Source organism: Pan paniscus, chromosome 16, assembly GCF_029289425.2.
Source record: "Pan paniscus chromosome 16, NHGRI_mPanPan1-v2.0_pri, whole genome shotgun sequence".
Classification (NCBI taxonomy): Eukaryota; Metazoa; Chordata; class Mammalia; order Primates; family Hominidae; genus Pan; species Pan paniscus.
The window spans coordinates 32063432-32084299 of record NC_073265.2 but is presented as its reverse complement, the minus strand read 5'-3'; the positions used below and the strand labels follow the sequence as shown (position 1 = coordinate 32084299).

The window sequence follows — 20868 nt, the reverse complement described above, 5'->3', positions numbered from 1 at the left end:
TTAAGCAGTAGTTGAGATAGAGGAGAAATGCCATTCCTTTTTCTTTTTCTTTTCATCAGTAACATAACTCTGTTCCCTATATATTTTTTTTTTGAGACGGAGTCTTGGTCTGTCACCCAGGCTGGAGTGTAGTAGTGCAATCTTGGCTCACTGAAACCTCCGTGTCCCAGGTTCAAGCGATTCTTCTGCCTCAGCCTCCCAAGTAGCTGGGAGTACAGCTGTGCTCCACCATGCCCGGCTAATTTCTGTATTTTTAGTAGAGATGGGATTTCATCATGTTGGCCAGGCTGGCGTTGAACTCCTGACCTCAGGTGGTCTGCCTGCCTTGGCTTCCCAAAGCGTTAGGATTACAGGTGTGAGCCACTGCCCCCAGCCTGTTCCCTGTTCTTTAGATGGTAGTGGAGTTAGGTCGAGGGAGCAGAGGAAAGAAATTCAGAAAAGGAATATTGGAATAATGGCTATAGTGGGGAGAAGAGGGAAACCTTTCTATTTTTTCTGACACTACCTCTGACCCTGAAAACACACACACACACACACACACACACACACAGCCACCCTGAACTATAGTCACCCTCAAAGTTTAAAAACCATGGTTCATCTTGATCTTGCTGCCTAGATCTAGAATTCTCAGTATTTCTTTTCATCTTAAGCAAACGTTGTTTTGGGCATTTGGTTCCTTTATTTTATTTTATTTTATTTTATTTTATTTTATTTTATTTTATTTTTTGAGACAGAGTCTCGCTCTATCACCCAGGCTGAGTGCAATGGCGCGATCTCGGCTCACTGCAACCTCCGCCTCCCGGGTTCAAGCGATTCTCCTGCCTCAGCTTCTGGAATAGCTGGGATTACAGGTAGTCGCCACCACGCCTCGCTACTTTTTGTATTTTTAGTAGAGACAGGGTTTCACCATGCTGGCCAGGCTGGCATTAAACTCCTAACCTCAGGCGATCCGCCTGCCTCAGCCTCCCAAAGTGCTGGGATTACAGGTGTGAGCCACCGCGCCCAGCAGGTTTCTTTATTTTCTTTCAAGTTATTTAAATAACAGTGATGCTAGAGACATAGATCCTGGCCTAAATGCTTCCTTTTCTCATCAGGAGGCTTTTCTTGTTTCCCTCAGCCATCCTTCAGATTTCATTTAGATTTAAAGATACTAACCTCTGTAGACTATAATCTTAAGGTCTTTCTGAGTCGTGTGATTCACTAACTCTTGAGCCAGCCTAGTTTTATTTCCTTAAGCAGCTATCCCTGAACCTTTTTTTTTTTTTTTTTTGAGACAGAGTCTCACTCTGTCACCGGGCAGGAGTGCAGTGGCGCAATCTCGGCTCACTACAACTTCCACCTCCTGGGTTCAAGTGATTATTGTGCCTCAGTCTCTCAAGTAGTTGGGATTACAGGCACACGCCACCACACTTGGCTAATTTTTATGTTTTTAATTAGAGACTGGGTTTCACCATTTTGCCCAGGCTGGTCTCGAACTCCTGACCTCAAGTGATCTACCTACCTTGGCCTCCCAAAGTGCTGGGATTACAGGCGTAAGCCACCATGCCTGGCCTTTTTCTTTTTCTTTTTTTTTTTTTTTGAGATGGAGTCTCGCTTTGTCACCCAGGCTGGAGTGCAGTGGCGTGATCTCAGCTCACTGCAACCTTCGCCTCCCAGGTTCAAGTGATTCTCCTGCCTCAGCCTCCGGTGTAGCTGGGACTGCAGGTGCACGCCGCCACACCTGTCTAATTTTTGTATTTTTAGTAGAGACGGTTTCACCATGTTGGCCAGGCTGGTCTTGAACCCCTGACCTAAGGTGATCTGCCCACCTCGGTCTCCCAAAGCCCTGGGATTCTAGACATAAGCCACCGCGCCCAGCCTCTGAACCTTTTTAGATCATTAATTTGGATCCTGCTTTCTCTCATTTTGGCTAGTAATAATATAACTTTTTGTGTGACATTTTATAGTTTTCATCTGGATTTATCATCTTATTTGATCCTCATTATACCCCCATGGGGAGGAGAGAACAAGTTTTATCCCTCTTTTGCACATGGAGAAGCTGAGTCTCAAGGAGGTTTGTGATTTGTCTGGTACTAGCCTACTTGATGGGTATTAAAGCTTGGTGGAAGCCTGAACCCAGTATTCTTTAGGCAGTAATAAGAGAAAACTTTTTTGTCTCAGGTTACTATTGACTGGAGAATTACATAAAGCAGCTTTTTTTCTTTAGTCTGCAGAGTCTTTCTGAGTCTTAGCATATATTCATTTTCATTCTTGTACTTACCTAAATCTGACTTTCTGTAAATGGGAAGGCTCCTGGTACTGGGAAACCTAAGAGACTGGTGTATATTAGGCAATGATGACCTTTGTGGCCTTTGGCAAGTTCCTATGGATTTGTCTAAGAACTTTTCCATTTGAATTGCATGCTATATTTTTTTCCTGTCACAAGAAAGTTAACCCATTTAAACTCCCATCTGTACAGTTTGTGGCTGACTTGATTTGGGATTAGGCTAAAGCTGGTATAACCGCTAGAGCATATTTTCTCTTATTTGACATATGGAAGATAACTACTGGGTCTCCTCCATGTATTCAGCTTCCCACAGAGAGTCCTAATTTATTCTAAAAACCTTAAATTCATTATTCTTAAGATAAACTTGTTCTTTTCCTCCTGCTGATTCAATTACATAATATCTGCCTTAAAAATTTTTAAGGAACAACCTTATCTCTGTTGTAGAAATTCTATTTGCCATTAAAATGTTTTTTAAAATCTTACAGAGCTCAAGCAGTTGTACACATTTTTTTTTTCTGAATTCCCCTTACAAGACCTTGGCCAGGTCTCACCTAATATTTTGTCACCACTGAAGCTTTATATGAGCATCTTTAGTATAACCAAAGTGTGATATATTGTGATAAGTACATCAACTACAGAGGTGCAAAACATTTTTTCAAGTGCTGTAACCAGTACAACTGTAGATCTAGATTGCCTAACACCTATTACCTTTTAAAAGCTTTTTATTATGGGAAAAATTAAGCATACACAAAGTAGAGAGAATAGTATAATTTACACCCATCTACTCATTACCCAACTTCAACAACTATCAGTATATGGCTGATCTTGTTTCAAGTATTTTCTCTTTCTCCTGTCCCTCCCGAAATTAATAGCTAATCCAAGGCATATTTTATCTATATATACATTTCTAGAAGACAAGAACTCTTTTTTTCTTAAAGTAACCACAATACCTAATAATAATTCCTTAATAATAACACAAATATCAAACCAATCTTCAGTTTCAATGATCGTCCATCTCTTTAATAATTTTTTTTTTTTTACATTTGGTTTATTTGAATTGAGTTCCAAATAGGGTTCACACATTGCTTATCTCTTAAGCCTCTTTTAATCAATTGGTTCACCCTCTGTCTTTTATTTTCTTGCAATTTTCTTTTCATTGTGTTTATTGTTGTTGATAAAAATGGAGGAATTTGACATGCACACATTACCATATTCTGGATTTTGCTGGTTGTTTCCCTGTGGTTGTCTTTAATATGTATTTCTGTCCCCTGTATTTTCTATAAATTGATGATTATATAAGATTCCAGTTTTACTTTGCAAGGATACTACAGAGGTGGGTTGTATGCTTCCTCTTGAATCACATCAGGCGGCAGTATCTGGTTGTCTGTCTTTCATTGAGGTTAAGATTGGTCAGTGAGTTCAGCATTGTCAGTCTGATCCATCCATTTTAAAGTTACCAGTGGTTTTTCTCCTGATGGTTTTATCAACCCATTTGTAATCATCATCCATTATTTTAATGGGGGTTGCAAATACAGTGTTCTATCATTTTATTCTTATTTTGTTAACTAGAATTCTTCTTCAAAACCACTACATTCACTATTAGGTTATCCTCAAGTATATTTTATATAGGAAAGGCAGGACTACTACTTGATTATTTTATTTATCAGTTTTTAGAATAATGAATTGGTTCCCTAATATAAACACATAATAAATATATAACTATATAATAAATCCATAAATTCATGGATTTAACATGTTTGATGTCTTTCAATTATTGCAGTTTTATTTTTTTGAGATGGAGTCTCACTCTGTTGCCCAGTCTGGAGTGCAGTGGCACGATCTTGGCTCCCTGCAACCTCTACCTCCTGGGTTCTAGCGATTCTCCTGCCTCAACCTCCCAAGTAGCTAGGATTACAGGCTCATGCCACCATACCCAGCGAATTTTTTTATTTTTAGTAGAGATGGGGTTTCCCCATGTTGGCCAGGCTAATCTCAAACCCCCAAAGTGCTAGGATTACAGGTACCTGGCCTACGGTTTTTTTAATATTCAAATTGTCTCATCTTTTGCTACAGGGGCTTCTTTCATGTTGGATCTGGATTCATTTTGTTAGGACTAGGCTGCAGCAGTCTTTGATAGCATCCTTATTTTTTGGTGCCACACTGAGTACCAGACTCATTCTGTATATTTCATACTCCAGATCTGGAATCAGCCATTTCTCTGTTAAGCCTTGGCTCCTTTTAATGGGAAATGATGTTTAGAGACCAAATTCTAGATGATGTGGGTGTCTGTTGAAAGTGAGTTAGTCATTATTTTTAATTCTTTTCAAGTGGATGGATTTAAGAAATACATCTTTAAAAATGAGAAATTATGCCATGGTTCATATCGATGTTTCTAATTCAAATTTACAATGATATAATTGCTAATAACTTCTACTTACATTTTTATCTCTTTCCTTTTATACACCCCCCCCCTTTTTTTTTTTTTTTGAGATGGGGTCTTGCTCTGGTTGGAGCACAGTGGAGTGATCACAGCTCGCTTCCGCCTCTACCTCCTGGGGTCAAGTGATCCTCTTACCACACCTTCCTGAGTAGCTGGGACTGCAAGTGTCTGCTACCATGCCCAGCTAATTTTGTTTTGTTTTGTTTTGTTTTTTTGAGACAGAGTCTCTCTCTGTCGCCCAGGCTGCAGTGCAATGGCAAGATCTCGGCTCACTGCAACCTCCACCTCCCGGGTTTAAGTGATTCTCCTGCCTCAGCCTCCCGAGTAGCCTGGACTATAGGCACGCGCTGCCACCACGCCCAGCTAATTTTTGTATTTTTAGTAGAGACGGGGTTTTACCATGTTGGCCAGGATGGTCTCGATATCTTGATCTCGTGATCCGCCTGCCTTGGCCTCTTAAAGTGCTGGGATTACAGATGTGAGCCACCATGCCTGGCCCTAACTTTTTAATATTTTGTAGTGATGAGGTCTCAGTATGTTGCCCAGGCTGGTCTTGAACTCCTGGGCTCAAGTGATCCTCCTGCCTTGGCTTCCCAAAGTGTTGGGATTATAGATGTGAGCCACCACACCTGGCCGACAATTTTTAATGTATATAGATGAAATTATATGGTTAGAATTTACATGAAAATAATTCAGTACATGTGGGTGGGAGGGGAGAGGATATGGATGGGGAGGTGAATAATAGATGAAACAAGACTGGCCATGAATTGATAATTATTAATTCTGGGTGACCAGTAGATACATGAAGGTTCATTATATTATCTTTTCTCCTTTTGGGTATGTTTCATGTCTTCAATTTAGCAATTCACTTGCATTTTTATTGAGATCTTGTAAATTTATAGAGAAATGAACTTGCTTCTTTTGTTCATTCCACATTACTATATATAGTCCTCTTCCTTTTTTTTTTTTTTTTTTTTTTTTTACAAAATGTGGTGGCTTGTGACATTTTATTTTATTTAAAAGATTTTTATTTTAGGTTTGGGGGTACATGTGAAGGTTTGTTACATAGATAAACATGTGTCATGGGTTTTTTTTTGTATGTAATATTACATCACCCAGGTATTAAGCTCAGTACCCACTAGTTATCTTTTCTGCTCCTCTCCCTCCTTCAATCCTCCCCCTCCAGTAGACCCCAGTGTCTGGTGTTTTCTTCTTTGTGTTCATAAGTTCTTGATTCTTCGTTTTTTGAATGACTGCATATCAGTCAGTAAGATGACTGTACCATTATTTATGTAACTATTCACTTATTAATGTACTTACAATAGTACCCCCTTATCTGAGGAGATACTTTCTAAGGCCCCAAGTGGATGCCTAAAACCACAGATCATACTGAACCCTGGACATCTGGGTAACTGATTGGGCCACTAAGTGATTAATGGGCAGGTAACAACATGTGGATACGCTGGACTAAAGGGGTGATTCACGTCCTGGGCCTGACGGAGCAGGATGGTATGAGATTTCATCACACTACTCAGAATGGCCTGTAAAGTAAAACGTATTAACTGCTTATTTCTGGCATATTCCATTTAATATATTCGGACCACGGTTGACTGTGGGTAACTGAAACCAGCAAAGTAAAACCATGGATAAAGTAAAACCATGTATAACCATGGACTATTGTATAGGGTGTTTTCAGTTTTTCTTTGTAACAAATAATAATTCATTAGCAGTATTTAAAGTATAATTTAGTGCGTACCTGCATGTTTTTACCATGTTAATAACACTTTACCCCATACTCTTATCAGTTTTGTGTTTACCTTCTCAGATTTTGTGAGTTGATATGTTAGGCTTATATTTTAAAATATTTAAATCTTTTAAAGTATTACTAATGTCATAAATAAAATTTAATTGATTTCCTTTTGAAAGTTTTTGTGGAGAAAGCTGTTTACAAATAAAATTTCAATTTTAGGTATATTTTCGGCATCACAATTTTGATTTTTGAAGAAAAAACTATTGGAATGCTAATAAAAATTATTAGGTACTCTCATGTGGTTATACAGTTCACTGCTGTAGATTGTCACTTATTTAACGTTTGCTACAGGTGCAGGGAACAACAAATTTCCATTAAAAATAATAACTATGGTAAATCCCAATTAATTTATATTATGAGAAAGCTGCATTTAAAAAAGAAGGTACGAAGTATGAAAGGATCCTGACTTTACTGTAACTTTTAAACTGTTACTTGAGGAGTACTTCATATTTTATTTTGAATGATATTAATCTAAGAGTTTATTACTTTTCAAAAGTGAATCAATTGTCTTTAGATGAAGTGATGATATTAGTCACATAGTACCCCTAAAGATATATTATAAAATTGTGGGAATAGATTGGGATATTTAAATCCCCTTGCGATAGGAGAGCCAGTCTTTGGGAGGTAGTGCTGCAGGGCCATGGTCCTGCTGTCCTTTTCAGATTACTGGTTTGTTACCTAAGCAGCAAGGAACCCTGGTGGAGCAGCATCATGAAAAAGTCTGTAGAAAAGCTCTGTGAAAGAGGACTGTAAAAGAAGAGCACTTTGGGGTCAGAGTTAGATTTGGAAAACAGCTTTACATTAACAGATTAACATTATTTAACCTCTTTGAACCTCAGTTTCCTTATCTGTAAAACAGACACAGGAACAGCTTCTATTTAGGGTACTGTGAAGCTTCAGTGCAATCATGAATGGCAGACGCTGGATGTATTCATTGCTTTTATATACTTCTACAAGTAAATTGAATGTTTGTCATATAATGTTTGGTCATAATAACAATAGTTAGCATATGTTGAGTACCTGTTGTGTACCACACAGTATTCTAAAAACTTTATATGAGGCCAGGCATGGTGGCTCACACCTGTAATCCCAGCATGTCAGGAGGCTGAGATGGGAGACAAGGAGTTTGAGACCAGCCTGATCAACATAGCGAGACTCCATCTCTATTTAAAAAACAAAACACACACAAAAAAACTTTAAATATAAGTCTTGTTTAATCCTCACAGAGCTCTGTGAGGTAGGTTTTATTAGCTTGTTTTTATGAGGAAACTGATTGAAGAAAGTTAAGTAGCTTGTATGAGAATATATGTTAGGCAGTAATGAGGAATTAGTGCCCTTTGTATGTATATGCATTCTATATACTTGATCACACACACACACACACACACACACATATATATGTACATTTTTTTTTTTGAGATGGAGTCTCGCTCAGTTGCCCAGGCTGTAGTGCGGTGGCGTGATCTTGGCTCACTGCAACCTCCGCCTCCCTGGTTCAAGTGATTCTTCTGCCTCAGCCTCCCGAGTAGCTGGGACTACAGGCGCGTACCACCACACCCGGCTAAATTTTTGTATTTTTGGTAGAGACAGGGTTTCACCGTGTTAGCCAGGATAGTCTCAATCTCCTGACCTCGTGATCCGCCCACCTCAGCCTGCCAAAGTGCTGGGATTACAGGCATGAGCCACTCCTCCTGGCCTGATCACATATTTTAAATAAATAAATATAAATGTAAATAATATAAATTATATATTTGATTACTTATATTTTAAATAATCAAGACTTTTTTGTTATGACTTCAGAGATAAAGGGAAACATGAATCAGAAACATGATATGCTAAAAATCTGGTTTTTCTAAAACTTGTCTGAAACATTCATATGATTAAGAGATCTGTTGAGTGAGAGGATCACAATTTGGGTAAAATTCTTGCTATTGGCTGGGTGCAGTGGTTCATGCCTGTAATCCCAGCACTTCGGGAGGCTGAGACAGGTGGATCACCTGAGGTCAGGAGTTCGAGACCAGCCTGACCAACATGGTGAAACCCTGTCTCTACTAAAAATAGAAAAATTTGCTGGGCATGATGGCATGCACCTGTAACCCCAGCTGCTCGGGAGGCTGAAGCAGGAGAATCGCTTGAACCCGGGAGGTGGAGGTTGCAGTGAGCCGAGATCGCACCATTGCACTCCAGCCTGGGCAACAAGAGTGAACTCCCTCTCAAAAAAAAAAAATTCTTGCTATTTTGCTGAAAACATCTTTTAATGGTAAGTGAGTAGTTTCCCAGTCTTCTCTTATACTATAGTTTTAGTACTGTATTTGAAAGTGTTTATTTGATTTCCATAGGGTCGGAATCTGGCAGATCTTCGCCGTAGCCAGTCCCGAGGCACATTCACCATTAGTACTACTCTCCGGCTGGGTAGACAGATTTTGGAGTCTATTGAAAGCATTCATTCTGTGGGATTCTTGCATCGAGACATCAAACCGGTAGGGACCTTTTCTATCCAGAGCACAGAATGAGTTTGATACTTTTAATGTTATGATGGGACACAATAAATTACAAATGTAGCTTTGTGTATTTGCTGTGGTAAAATACAAGGTAATATTTTCATTCCAATAGAGACCTGGAAGCAAAAATATAACTTACCTGTTAATTTTTTAAAGTGATAATTACAACTACAACTTATTTTCAGGAGTTTTTCTCATACAGTGAAAATAAAAACTGAGACTGGGGCAGTGGCACATGCCCATAGTCCCAGCTACTCAGGAGGCTGAAGCAGGAGGATTCCTTGAGTACAGGAGAGGGAGAGTACAGTGAGCTATGATCGCTCCTGTGGATAGCCACTGCATTCCAGCCTGGGCAGCATAGTGAGACCCTGTCTCTTAAAAAGCTTTATGTTTGACTATTATTATGTGTGCTAACATTGCCAGTTACTTAACCTTATGCCTAAATTGGCATTATTCCCTGGTTTCTTTTATAGATATATTGGTTAAAAAACTATATATGTTGCTTTTAGTTGTTCATACTGTGTTCTTGAAGTATTTGTTAAGTCAAAAATTATAAGAAATCATCAGTTGTGAAAGACCTTATTTTTCTCCTGACTGCTACTGTGGAAATATAGTGGGGTTTTTATTTGCTAATCTGTTTGTCTTAGAAATTGTCATTTCCATAAGTGTGAAATAGGCTTTTTTGTCCTTTTTGGTGTTTGATTGTTCATTAGGTGAAATGACCCATTTCTGATATACCATATTTACTATAAATGTATCATATGTTGGTACAGTTGAAAAGTATAACCGTCAGTTGTTACTTGACTTCTAAAATTAGCTTACATGAAAATGCTAACTAAATTTAACGTAGTAGAGTCAGTCTATTTCTATGCATCATTATTTGAGAACTATGGTACTTGGAAGAGTTTCTATTTTTACCAGAAAGCCCATAAGTAGAACAATATTAAAACAAAACAAAAAAAACTAACAATTCTGGTAACAATTTGGCTTTTACCATCACAAGTCCTCTTACTTACATACTCATCTTTGCATTTGTGGTCATTTAATATCACATTGATTTTCATTAGGGGAAGAATACAAAGTGTATTTTCCTTAAGTCTGTTTTGAAATGTTTCTATAAATTGTATTTTAATTTTGGACTTAGTGAAATTCAGCTTTATGATGCTTATAGGAAAATCTTTTTTTTTTTTTTTTGTGACAGAGTCTCACTCTGTCACCCAGGCTGGAGTGCCGTGGCGCAATCTCGACTCACTATAATCTCCGCCTCCTGGATTCAAGCAATTCTCCTGCCTCAGCTTCCTGAGTAGCTGGAATAACAGGCGCGCGCCACCGCACCCGGTTAATTTTTTTTTTTTTTTTTTTTTTTTTTAGTAGAAACGGGGTTTCACCATGTTGGTCAGGATGGTCTCAAACTCCTGACCTCGTGATCCACCCACCTCGGCCTCCCAAAATGCTGGGAGTATAGGTGTGAGTCACCGCACCTGGCTGCTTATAGGAAATTCTTTTAAATTTCTATAGGGTTTTTTTTTTTTTGGTCCATCTCTGATTTCTCCTATTTTAAAAAGTAGGGATTGGGTTGTCATTTAAGCATTAACTTAGACTAGAATTTCAAGAACTTAGAGTTCCAAGTCTAGTTAATGTTGTCTTGTGTGTAACCTTAGTCATTTACATCCTTTTTTGCTCAAAGTTTACCTGATATTAGGCACTAACAGAACCCAAAACTAAATCATATTTTAATACCACTAAACATCATTTACTAGAATAGTATATTTGGAACATGTGTGTTATATAGAGCTTAAATAGAAGAAGACTTAAAATGTAAGAATGATAAAATGTAAGGACTAAGTATTATAAGAATGTATATATTTTCCTTCTTTATTTTTCTAGTCGAACTTCGCTATGGGTCGCTTTCCTAGTACATGTAGGAAATGTTACATGCTTGACTTTGGCTTGGCTCGACAATTTACCAATTCCTGTGGTGACGTCAGACCAGTAAGATTTTTCATATTATTATCAAATATTTGATAATTACCCTGGTATTTATAGTATCACACTTTTTAAACAATGCTAATTATTTATCCTAATGGATGTTATCTAAGAAGTGGCATATACATTTAATGATTAAATTATAGAATGACAATAAATTTTATTGTTGTAATTTGTGGCTTCAAAAAATGTATATTAGAGGGAGATTTAGAGTGGTCTTATAGTAAGAACACACATTGACCCTTTGAGATTAGGGGTCATTTTTGCAGTATGAGACCCTTTCTACATACTATAATTCTATTTCGGTTATTGTACTTTTTAATCCACTCCCAAATATCCACTTCACTGATATTCTCTATTTGGTGCCACACTGTCATCACATTTTCTTTTACTTGTTTAATCAAGCTGTCCTTTATTTCTGAAAACATATCTATAATGGCTACTTTGAAATCTTTTTCTGTTAAATCCAATATCTGGTCACTCTCACAGGCAGTTTCTGTTGCCTGCCTTTTTCCCCCTATGTGTAAGTCATACTTTCCTGTTTCTTTGCATGCCTCATGATTTTTTGTTGGAAACTGGGCATTTTAGGTAATATATTACAGCAACTCTGGGTACTGGTCTCCCCCTTCTAGGGCTTGTTGTTATTTTTTGTTTAGTGTCTGACAGGATCATTTTAGTGGAATCTATTCCGTTCTTCCTCCCTCCCTGCCAACCATACACACAATATTAAGACTCTGCTGTTGCTCTTCAGGGAGGTGTGTCTTTGGGTATGACCACAATTACACTGTGATTGTAGTGGTACCAGTAAGGCTCACTTCTGCTCTTTCCTTGGCCACATCCAGCTGTTGAACTTCACTAATTGCAGGCCAGTTACTTTATTGTTTATGACAATATCTTGGGGGCATAAATACCTTGACTAATTTAATCAAATTGTGGCTTCTAAAATGGAATCATTTCTGAAGTCAGTGTTTGATCATTGTTCTGACGTCAGGTCCTTCAGCTATCTTTTCCCCCTAGTTCTCTCCTGCCCAGCTATTCTCTAAGCTGTATGTTCAGTGAATTTCCTCCCAGTTCCCTTTACCACAACCTCTATTTTTGATAGGGCTTTTAGGTTTGTTAAAAAGAAAACATTAGGCAAACTAAATTGAACAGAGTTTAGTTGAGCAAAGAATGATTCATGAATCAGGTAGCCCCGAGAATAAGAATAGGTTCAGAATGACTCCGGGGCTGTCACATGGTCAGATAACATGTATGAACATAAAAAGTAAAATGAGTACAGAAAATGTGAGGTACAGAAACAGCTGGATTGGTTATAGCTGGGCATTTGCTTTATTTGAATCTGTTTTGAACAGTTGGCTGATGTGGTTGGCTGAGACTTGGCTATTTGTTACAAGAGTAGTTTACAGTCTATTTACACATCAAGTTAGGTTACCATCAGTACCTCTAGGCCAGCCATAAAACATGTACAGAGGCAGTTTTAGGCCAAACTTAATTTAGCAATAAAACCGTAAGGCATTGATGTCACTCTGTCAATATCGTAAATGGACTTATTTGGTCTCCGTATGGGATTCAAATGAGACCAAGTCTTATTTGGTCTCAGCTCCTGTCTGTTTTGGGATCTGTCTCCTTCTTTAAAGTTTTGGTTTGATGAAATTAATAATAAATATAAAATAAAAAATAAATATAAAAATAAAAGTTAATGTCATACTTTTTTGGATTGTGGTTGAAATAATTTTCTCATATTCTACTAATGTAAAATCAAAAGTTCCCATTGTAGATTTGTTTCATATGTACAATTATTTATTTATTGCTAGGAAACTTGAATTGGTTTTTGGACTGTCTAAGTATACCGTCATGTTATCTGCAGAAATCTGTATTTTGATTTTGTTTATTTTGTCTTGCTATATATATATATATTCCAAAAGAGTGTAAAAAACATTAAAAAATTAAGGAAGAATAACAAAACATCACTGGCCTCCATCTAGGTTAAGAAATGGCATGTTACCGTCTTAGAAGCATGCTGTGGGTCCTTTCCTGATCATATCCCTTTTTCTTCCTCAAGCAGCACTGACAAATACAGCTTACTATGATGATAGCAATGTTCTGTATCTGTACTGTCTTATATGGTAGCCACTAGCTACATGTGGCTATAGAGCACTTGGATTGTAGCCAGAGCAAATGAGGAACTGAATTTTATTTTATTTTATTTTATTTTTTCGAGATGGAGTCTCGCTCTGTCGCCCAGGCCAGAGTGCGATGGCGCCATCTCGACTCACTGCTACCTCCGCCTCCTAGGTTCAAGTGATTCTCTTGCCTCAGCCTCCCCAGTAGCTGGGACTACAGGCGCCCGCCACCACACCCAGCTAATTTCTTTTTGCGTTTTTAGTAGACATGGGGTTTCACCATGTTGGCCAGGCTGGTCTCGAACTCCTCACGTCAAGGGATCCACCCTCTTTGGCCTCCTGAAGTGCTGGGATTACAGGCATGAGCCACCACACCTGAACTCAGGCCCAGGAACTGAATTTTAAATTCAATTAATTTTAAGTGGCTATCATATTAGCTAGTGCAGCCCTTGACATACTCTCCAGTCTATATTTTGTGTTAACTAATTTCTTTGTTTTCTTTCTTCTGTCTTCTGCAGATCTTGAGGGTACTTGTTTTGGAGTTAGGGAGCAGATGCAGATAGCTGCCATGACAGGCCTTCATGTTTAGCTTATAAATTTAACCCAATCTACTTCTAATTTTTTTATCCAGTGCCTCTCTCCCTCTTCCCTCTCATATTCCTTTCCCTCTGCTTTTTACATTTATTATTATTATTTAAAGAGACAGGGTCTTGTTCTGTTGCACAGGCGGGAGTGCAGTGGTAAAATCAAACCCATTGTAGCCTCAAACTACTGGGCTCAGGTGATCTTCCTGCCTCAGCTTCTCAAAGTTCTAAAATTACAGGTGTGAGCCACCGTACCTGGCCTCCTCTGCTTTTTTATTATTTTATTATTATTATTATTTGCTTTTTCCCCTGATTTGATGTATATTGTTGTCATTTTTTATTATTATTTTTCATTTCTATTTTGGGTTTGGGGCACATGTGCAAGTTTGTTATATAGGTAAACTCATGCCATGGGGGTTTGTTATATAGATTATTTCATCAGCCGGGTACTAAGCCTAGTACCCAGTAGTTATTTTTTCTGCTCCTTTCTTTCCTCCCACCCTCCATCCTGAAGTAGGCCCCAGTGTACATCGTTCCCTTTGTGTCTACGAGTTCTCATCATAACAGATACTGTTTTATTATCACAGTAAATACCCTGTTGGCTGATCAATATGTAATAGTAGTTGGTCTGTTAATTGAAAAGATTCATTAAGGATGAAGAATCATGACAGATTACTTTAAGCATTTTTTATATTTTTCTTTGTTTTCTAAGTCTTTTTGTTTTCAAGTAGTTAAGACTCATAAGAAGTTACAAAAATAGTACAGTTACCGTGTACCTTCATCCAGCTTCCTCCAGTGATAATACCTTACATAATCATAGTACATTGTCAAAACTGGGAAATTGATGTTGGTATAATATTATTAACTCAAGTACAGACTTAGATTTTACCAGGTTCAACATGCACGTTTTGGTGGGGGAGGGGTGGTATATGAAATTTTATCACATGTATAGATTCATATAACCAACTGCTATAGTTTGAATATTTGTCCCATCCAAATCTGATGTTGAAATTTGATTCCAGTGATGGAAGTGAGGCCTAATGGGCAGGGTTTGGGTCGTGGGATGGATCACGCATGAATAGATCACTCCCCTCCCTTGGGAGCGGAGCGGTCGTGAGTTCTCAGTCTGTTAGTTCTTATGAGAGCTGGTTGTTAAAAAGAGCCTGGCACCTTCCCCACCTTCTTGCTTCCTTTCACACCATGTGACCTCTGCACATGCCTCCTCTGCTTTGCCTTCTACCATGAATGGAAGCAGCCTGAAGCCCTCACCAGAAGCAGATGCTGGTGCCATGTTTCTTGTACAACCTGCATGCAGAACTGTGAACCAAACAGACCTCTTTTCTTTATAAATTTTCAGCCTCAGGTATTCCTTTATAGCAAGGATGCCCAATCTTTTGGCTTCCCTGGGCCACATTGGAAGAAGAAGAATTGTCTTGGGCCACACATAAAATATACTAACAATAGCTGATGAGCTAAAAAAAAAAAAATCACACACAAAAAATAATGTTTTAGGAAAGTTTATGAATTTGTGTTGTGTTGTGTTCAAAGCCATCCTGGGCCACATGTTGGGCAAGCTTGTTTTGTAGCAATACAAATGGACTAAGACATCAACACCATAATCCAGATACAAAGCTATTCTATCACCACGAAGGAACTTCCTCAAAACATAAATGTATATTTATTTACCAATCTTGTGGTATAGGACCATCAGTCAGAAGGCATTACAGAGGGAATGATGGAGTGTATCTGTTATACCAGTGTGGTGTTTACGAAGTTGGTTTTGACAGCCTCTACTCTTTATCACCTTTAAGATGTATTAGTTACATTAAGTAGGGTTGTGAGGGGCAAAGAAGTCCTAAACTATATATATATGCAACACTTTGATTCATAATTTCATAGTTGAACTTCTGTTTACCTAATGATTTGAATCTGCCTGTTCATTTTTTGTATGTATCCTGCTTTTAAGGCATTCCCCAGTTTCAGCCCTTCAGCTGGCATCTCACACTGGCCCTTTGTGTCTAAGCTCTTGGAGTGACATGTTTTCTCGTTGCTCCCTTCCTAACCATTCACCTGAAACTTCCAGTGCCTAGGATTGTAGTAACTTACATAAGAAAAATGTTTAAAGTCTTTTTTCTCTGTTAGTATTTCAGAATTTAGCTGAATTTGAGATATTTTCTTAATTCCATTGGGAGTAGTTGTATTACATAGTTCTCCTTGCATTTTTTCCCCTGATCCTTTCCCTTTTGTTAGCAATAGGCCAGGGCTCATTCCTAGAGTCATTCTCTTCTTTCTTGATTTATTCTCCTAGGAGTTCATCCCATCTCTAACATACATTCCCTCCTTTACATTCACACTGCTTCTGTCCTTGTACTGATTTTGTTGTTTCTTGTTTTAATTGTTAAAATAGTTTCCTCACTCATCTCTCTGTCTTCTCCTTTCAGGCTATCTGTTATACTTCCACCAGAGTCAGCATCCATCCAGAGCATTTTCTCAATTGTTACTTTCCAGCTTAAAAATATTTTATGAATTCCAATTACCTACTGTTATAAACCAAATTAAAGAAGACCTTAATTTGACATTTAAGTCCTTCCTTAATCTGACTTCACCCTATTTTTCTGTTTTTTTTTCTCTCATGGTCTGCTGCAGTCATATCAGATTTGTTTCTCTAACACCAACAGTACTTTCCTCCCTCTTTGCATTGTTCACCATGTTCTTTTTACTTAAAATGCATCTCATTTTTTCTGTTGTAATTCTGTCAGCCCTTCAAGGCCCGGTTTATTTTTTCTTTTTTGTTTTCATTTGAATATCTAGGTATCTAATAAAATATGCTCATAGATTGTTAAATACTTTCACTTTTTTACTTTCTTTTTCTTTCAAAATGTTTTTAAATATAAATTTCAAATAGATAATATATTCATGTGATGCAAAAATTAAAGAATTAAAAATATATCAAAATTAAACACTTATACTCTTTGAAAGACACTGTTAAGCAAATGAAAAGACAAGTCACAGATGGGGAAAAATATTTGCAGAACGCACATCTGATAAAGGTTTTATATCCAAGATCTGTAAACAACTCATACAACTCAATAAAAAGAAAACAACACAATAAAAATGGGCTAAAGATTTGAATAGACATTTTATCAAAGAAGAGATACAAATGGCAAATAAGCATGTTAAGAGATGGTCAATATCATTAGTTATTAGGGAAATGCAAATTAAAACCCTGGCAAGAGGCTGGGCACGGTGGCTCACACCTGTAATCCCAGCACTTTGGGAGGCCGAGGCAGGCAGATCACGAGATCAGAAGATTGAGACCATCCTGGCTAACACGGTGGAACTCCGTCTCTACTAAAAATACAAAAAATTAGCTGGGTGTGGTGGCGGGCACCCTGTAGTCCCAGCTACTTGGGAGGCTGAGGCAGGAGAATGGGGTGAACCCGGGAGGTGGAGCTTGCAGTGAGCCGAGATCACGCCACCGCACTCCAGCCTGGAGACAGAGTGAGACTCTGTCTCAAAAAACAAAAAACAAAAAACAAAAACCCTGGCAAGATACCACTGCCTACCAGTTAGAATGGTTAAAACAAAAACCAGACAATGCTAAGTGCTGACAAGGGACAGAAATCATTGGTTGTCAGAGACTAGGGGTGGGAGGGATTGACTCAAAGGGGCATTAAGGAAACTTATTGGAGTGATGGAAATATTTGATATCTTAGTTGTGATGGTAGTTATATGACTTTATGTCAGTCAAAACTCATAGAACTGTATACATAAAGTATGAATTTTACTGTAAGTAAATGATACCTCAATAATTAAAAGTAAAGCAAATTAAACCTGACTTGAAAATAAATTAAAAAGTTAACAGTGAAATAAATCTCCATTTCACCTCTGCCTATTCCAAATCTACTCATTTCCTATACTGTCTCTGATTCTTACCCCTACTCCCTACATTCACCTTTAGGTAGCTGTACTGTTATTAGTTTCTTTAATATATTCTTCCAGAATTTCTTTATTCACATACAACAAATACAAATGAACATTCTTAATTTTCCCTTTTTGATTCAAAAGGTAGCATGATATACATTCTATACCTTTCTTTTTTTCACTTGTCAGTGTATGTAGACGATCTTTCCATGTTGGTATATAGAACTTCCTTATTCTTTTTTTTTTTTTCTTTTAGACAAGGTCTCGCTCTGTCACCCAAGCTGGAGTGGAGTGGCACGATCACAGCTCACTACAGCCATGGCTCAGCAGTCCTCCTGCCACATCCTCCTAAATAGCTGGGGGATTCTCCCATCTCAGCCTCCCAAGTAGCTGGTAGCTGGGGCTATAGGTGTGTGCCACCATGCCCAGCTAATTCTTTAATTCTTTTTTTTTTTTTTTTTTTTTTTTTTTTAGAGACGGGGGTCTCACTGTGATGTTGCCCAGGTTGGTCTTGAACTCCTGGCCTCAAGTGAGCCTCCTGCCTTACACTCCCCAAATTCTGGAATTATAGCCATGAACTACTGTGCCTGGCCCAACCCCCCCCTTTTTTTTTTGCAGCTTCAGAGTGTATTCCATTATTTGGGCATACTATAATTTATTTAATCAGTGTCTCCTATTGGCAGACATTTAGGTTGCACAAAATCTTTTGCTGTCACAAACACTGATGGTAGTGACTGACTTTGTACATCCACTATTTTTGCACAAATGCAAGTATATCTGTGAGATAGATTTCCAGAAGTGAAATTGTGAGACAAAGTGAATATATGCATTTACAATTTTGATAAATATTGCTGAAGTGCCATCAATTGAGGAAGTTTCAAGAGATTATTTGTTTCAAGACCCAGTAAAATGCTGCCTATTCCTAAGACTTGTCCTTCCTCTCTCCTACTACATGGAACTAATCCTTACCTGTCCCGAGTGTTTATATTTCATTGTGCTTCACTAATGATATTCATTATAATCTGCTTTAAATTGGAATCATTTGCATATGTGACTGTTTTTCCCCAATTGGGTTTGAGTTGTCTTTACTACATTAAATAAGGTCATTGAATTTCCTTGATCTGACATTATTTCTTTTTCTTATTAGAATTAGATGAGATATGCAAACTGGTATTATTTCTTTGACTACTTATGTCAAGATTTCTCTAAACAGCTGATTTCTGTTTTCTCTGTTTCAGTCTTTCTATGGCAGAAGTAAGGTCAGAGCCAGGCAGGGGAAACTCTTAAGTAGAAAAAGTCTCCTGGGCTTGTCTTGGCTAGAATCCATCAGGGAGAAGTCTAGATGCCCAATCAACTGTGGACTAGGCTGCAGAATGTGATAATAAGTCTGGAGATTTTCATTCTGACAGTTACTGGAATGAAAATAATTGGGCAAAATTACACAACACAAAAAAATTCTATGTTAGCTGAAGGGTCATGTCAGGTAATGAATAAAAGTACAACCTCTGAAACGTTATTTACCGAAAAAGATTCATAGTAGACTTTCATATATTCTCTTAGACATTTTTCTTCTAAAAAGAGAACTCTCCAACCTTAGTTCCATCAATCAAATGGAGAATATTAGGTATTCCTGTTAATCATGATGTCTTAGGAAAATATTGAGATCCACTGACTATGATTGTCAATGAATGACAGCTAAGAAAATAATGGGGATTTTTTTAAAGATTGCAGGAAATTTTAATTACTGAGACTTGCCATTAAATACAGAATATTTTAAAATAGTTGTCTTAAAAACCAAACAAAAGTAAAGGGAAAGAGAGTATTTAATGAAGGAAGAAATGAAATGGCTAACTTGATTAAACATAGATTATAAAAATGAGCAAGTGGAGGAAGAACACATAGATTGTTTATCCTGTGCAATAACATACAACCAAATTATTCTGGTAAGGACTTTTTTTTTTTTTTTTTTTGAGACAGAGTCTCACTCTGTCGCCTGGCTAATTTTTGTATTTTTAGTAGAGATGGGGTTTCACCATGTTGGTCAGGATGGTGTCCATCTCTTGACCTTGTGATCTGCCCGCCTCAGCCTCCCAAAGTGCTGGGTTACAGGCGTGAGCCACTGCGCCCGGCCAGGATTTTTAAAATAACGTTTACTATCTTTTCTGACTACAAAAGTAATACATGTTAATTGAGAAAAATTTGAGGCTACTTAAGAAAAAAAAACCCAAAAATTATACTAATGAAAAGTGTGTCTATGATCATTTTCAAGTTTGGCAGTTGTCATATTGAGCTACAGTGCCACCCACGAATCGTCAGGGTACTGACTTGATTCTTGTGGAGCAGTAGAATGGAGACAATGTTTGTTTGTTTGTTTTGTTTTTTGTTTTTTTTTTTGAGACGGAGTCTCGCTCTGTCGCCCAGGCTGGAGTGCAGTGGCGCAATCTTGGCTCACCGCAAGCCGAGATCGCACCACTGCACTCCAGCCTGGTTGACAGAGCGAGACTCCGTTTCAAAAACAAACAAACAAAAGTAATACAGGTTGAATATCCCTTATTTGAAGTGTTTTGGATTTCAGATTTTTTGTTTGTTTGTTTTTTGAGACGGAGTCTCGTTCTGTCGCCCCGGCTGGAGTGCAGTGGCGCGATCTCCGCTCACTTTAAGCTCCGTCTCCCGGGTTCACGCCATTCTCCTGCCTCTGCCTCCCGAGTAGCTGGGACCACAGGCACCTGCCACCACACCCGGCTAATTTTTTTGTATTTTTAGTAGAGATGGGGTTTCACCGTGTTAGCCAGGATGGTCTCTATCTTCTGACCTTGTGATCTGCCCGCCTCAGCCTCCCAAAGTGCTGGGATTACAGGCGTGAGCCACCACGCCTGGCCGAATGGAGACAATGTTGAAAGACCTTAGTTAATGCCTGGTTTTACTATTTACTAATTTTTGTGTCCTTAGACAAGTTATATACTTCTCAGAGCCTATATCTATATTTGTAAAATGAGCAAGACAAAGACCTCACCCGCACAGAGTTTATATTCTATGGACTAAAAGAAGACAGGCAGTAAACAAATTAAAATAGATTAGCCCTATGTAGTGGCACATTCCAGTAGTTCCAGCTACTTGGGAGGCTGAGGCAGGAGGATCACTTGAGCCCAGGAATTTGAGGCTGCTGTGAACTATGATTACACCACTGCACTATAGCCTGGGCTACAGAGAGAGACCTCATCTCTTAAAAAAATT

At 38.2% G+C, this 20868-nt stretch overlaps 1 protein-coding gene across 11 annotated transcripts in view; it reads left to right on the top strand.

The window, feature by feature from the left end:
• Positions 1–20868, top strand: part of TTBK2 (tau tubulin kinase 2) — a 179204-nt gene that overhangs the window by 83872 nt on the left and 74464 nt on the right. For all 11 annotated transcript variants that reach the window (XM_034938605.3, XM_063596588.1, XM_063596586.1 and 8 more), the window contains 2 exons: positions 8856–8996; positions 10905–11009. In XM_034938605.3, coding sequence (XP_034794496.3) covers positions 8856–8996; positions 10905–11009 — 246 coding nt within the window. The remainder of the gene's footprint in view (positions 1–8855; positions 8997–10904; positions 11010–20868) is intronic.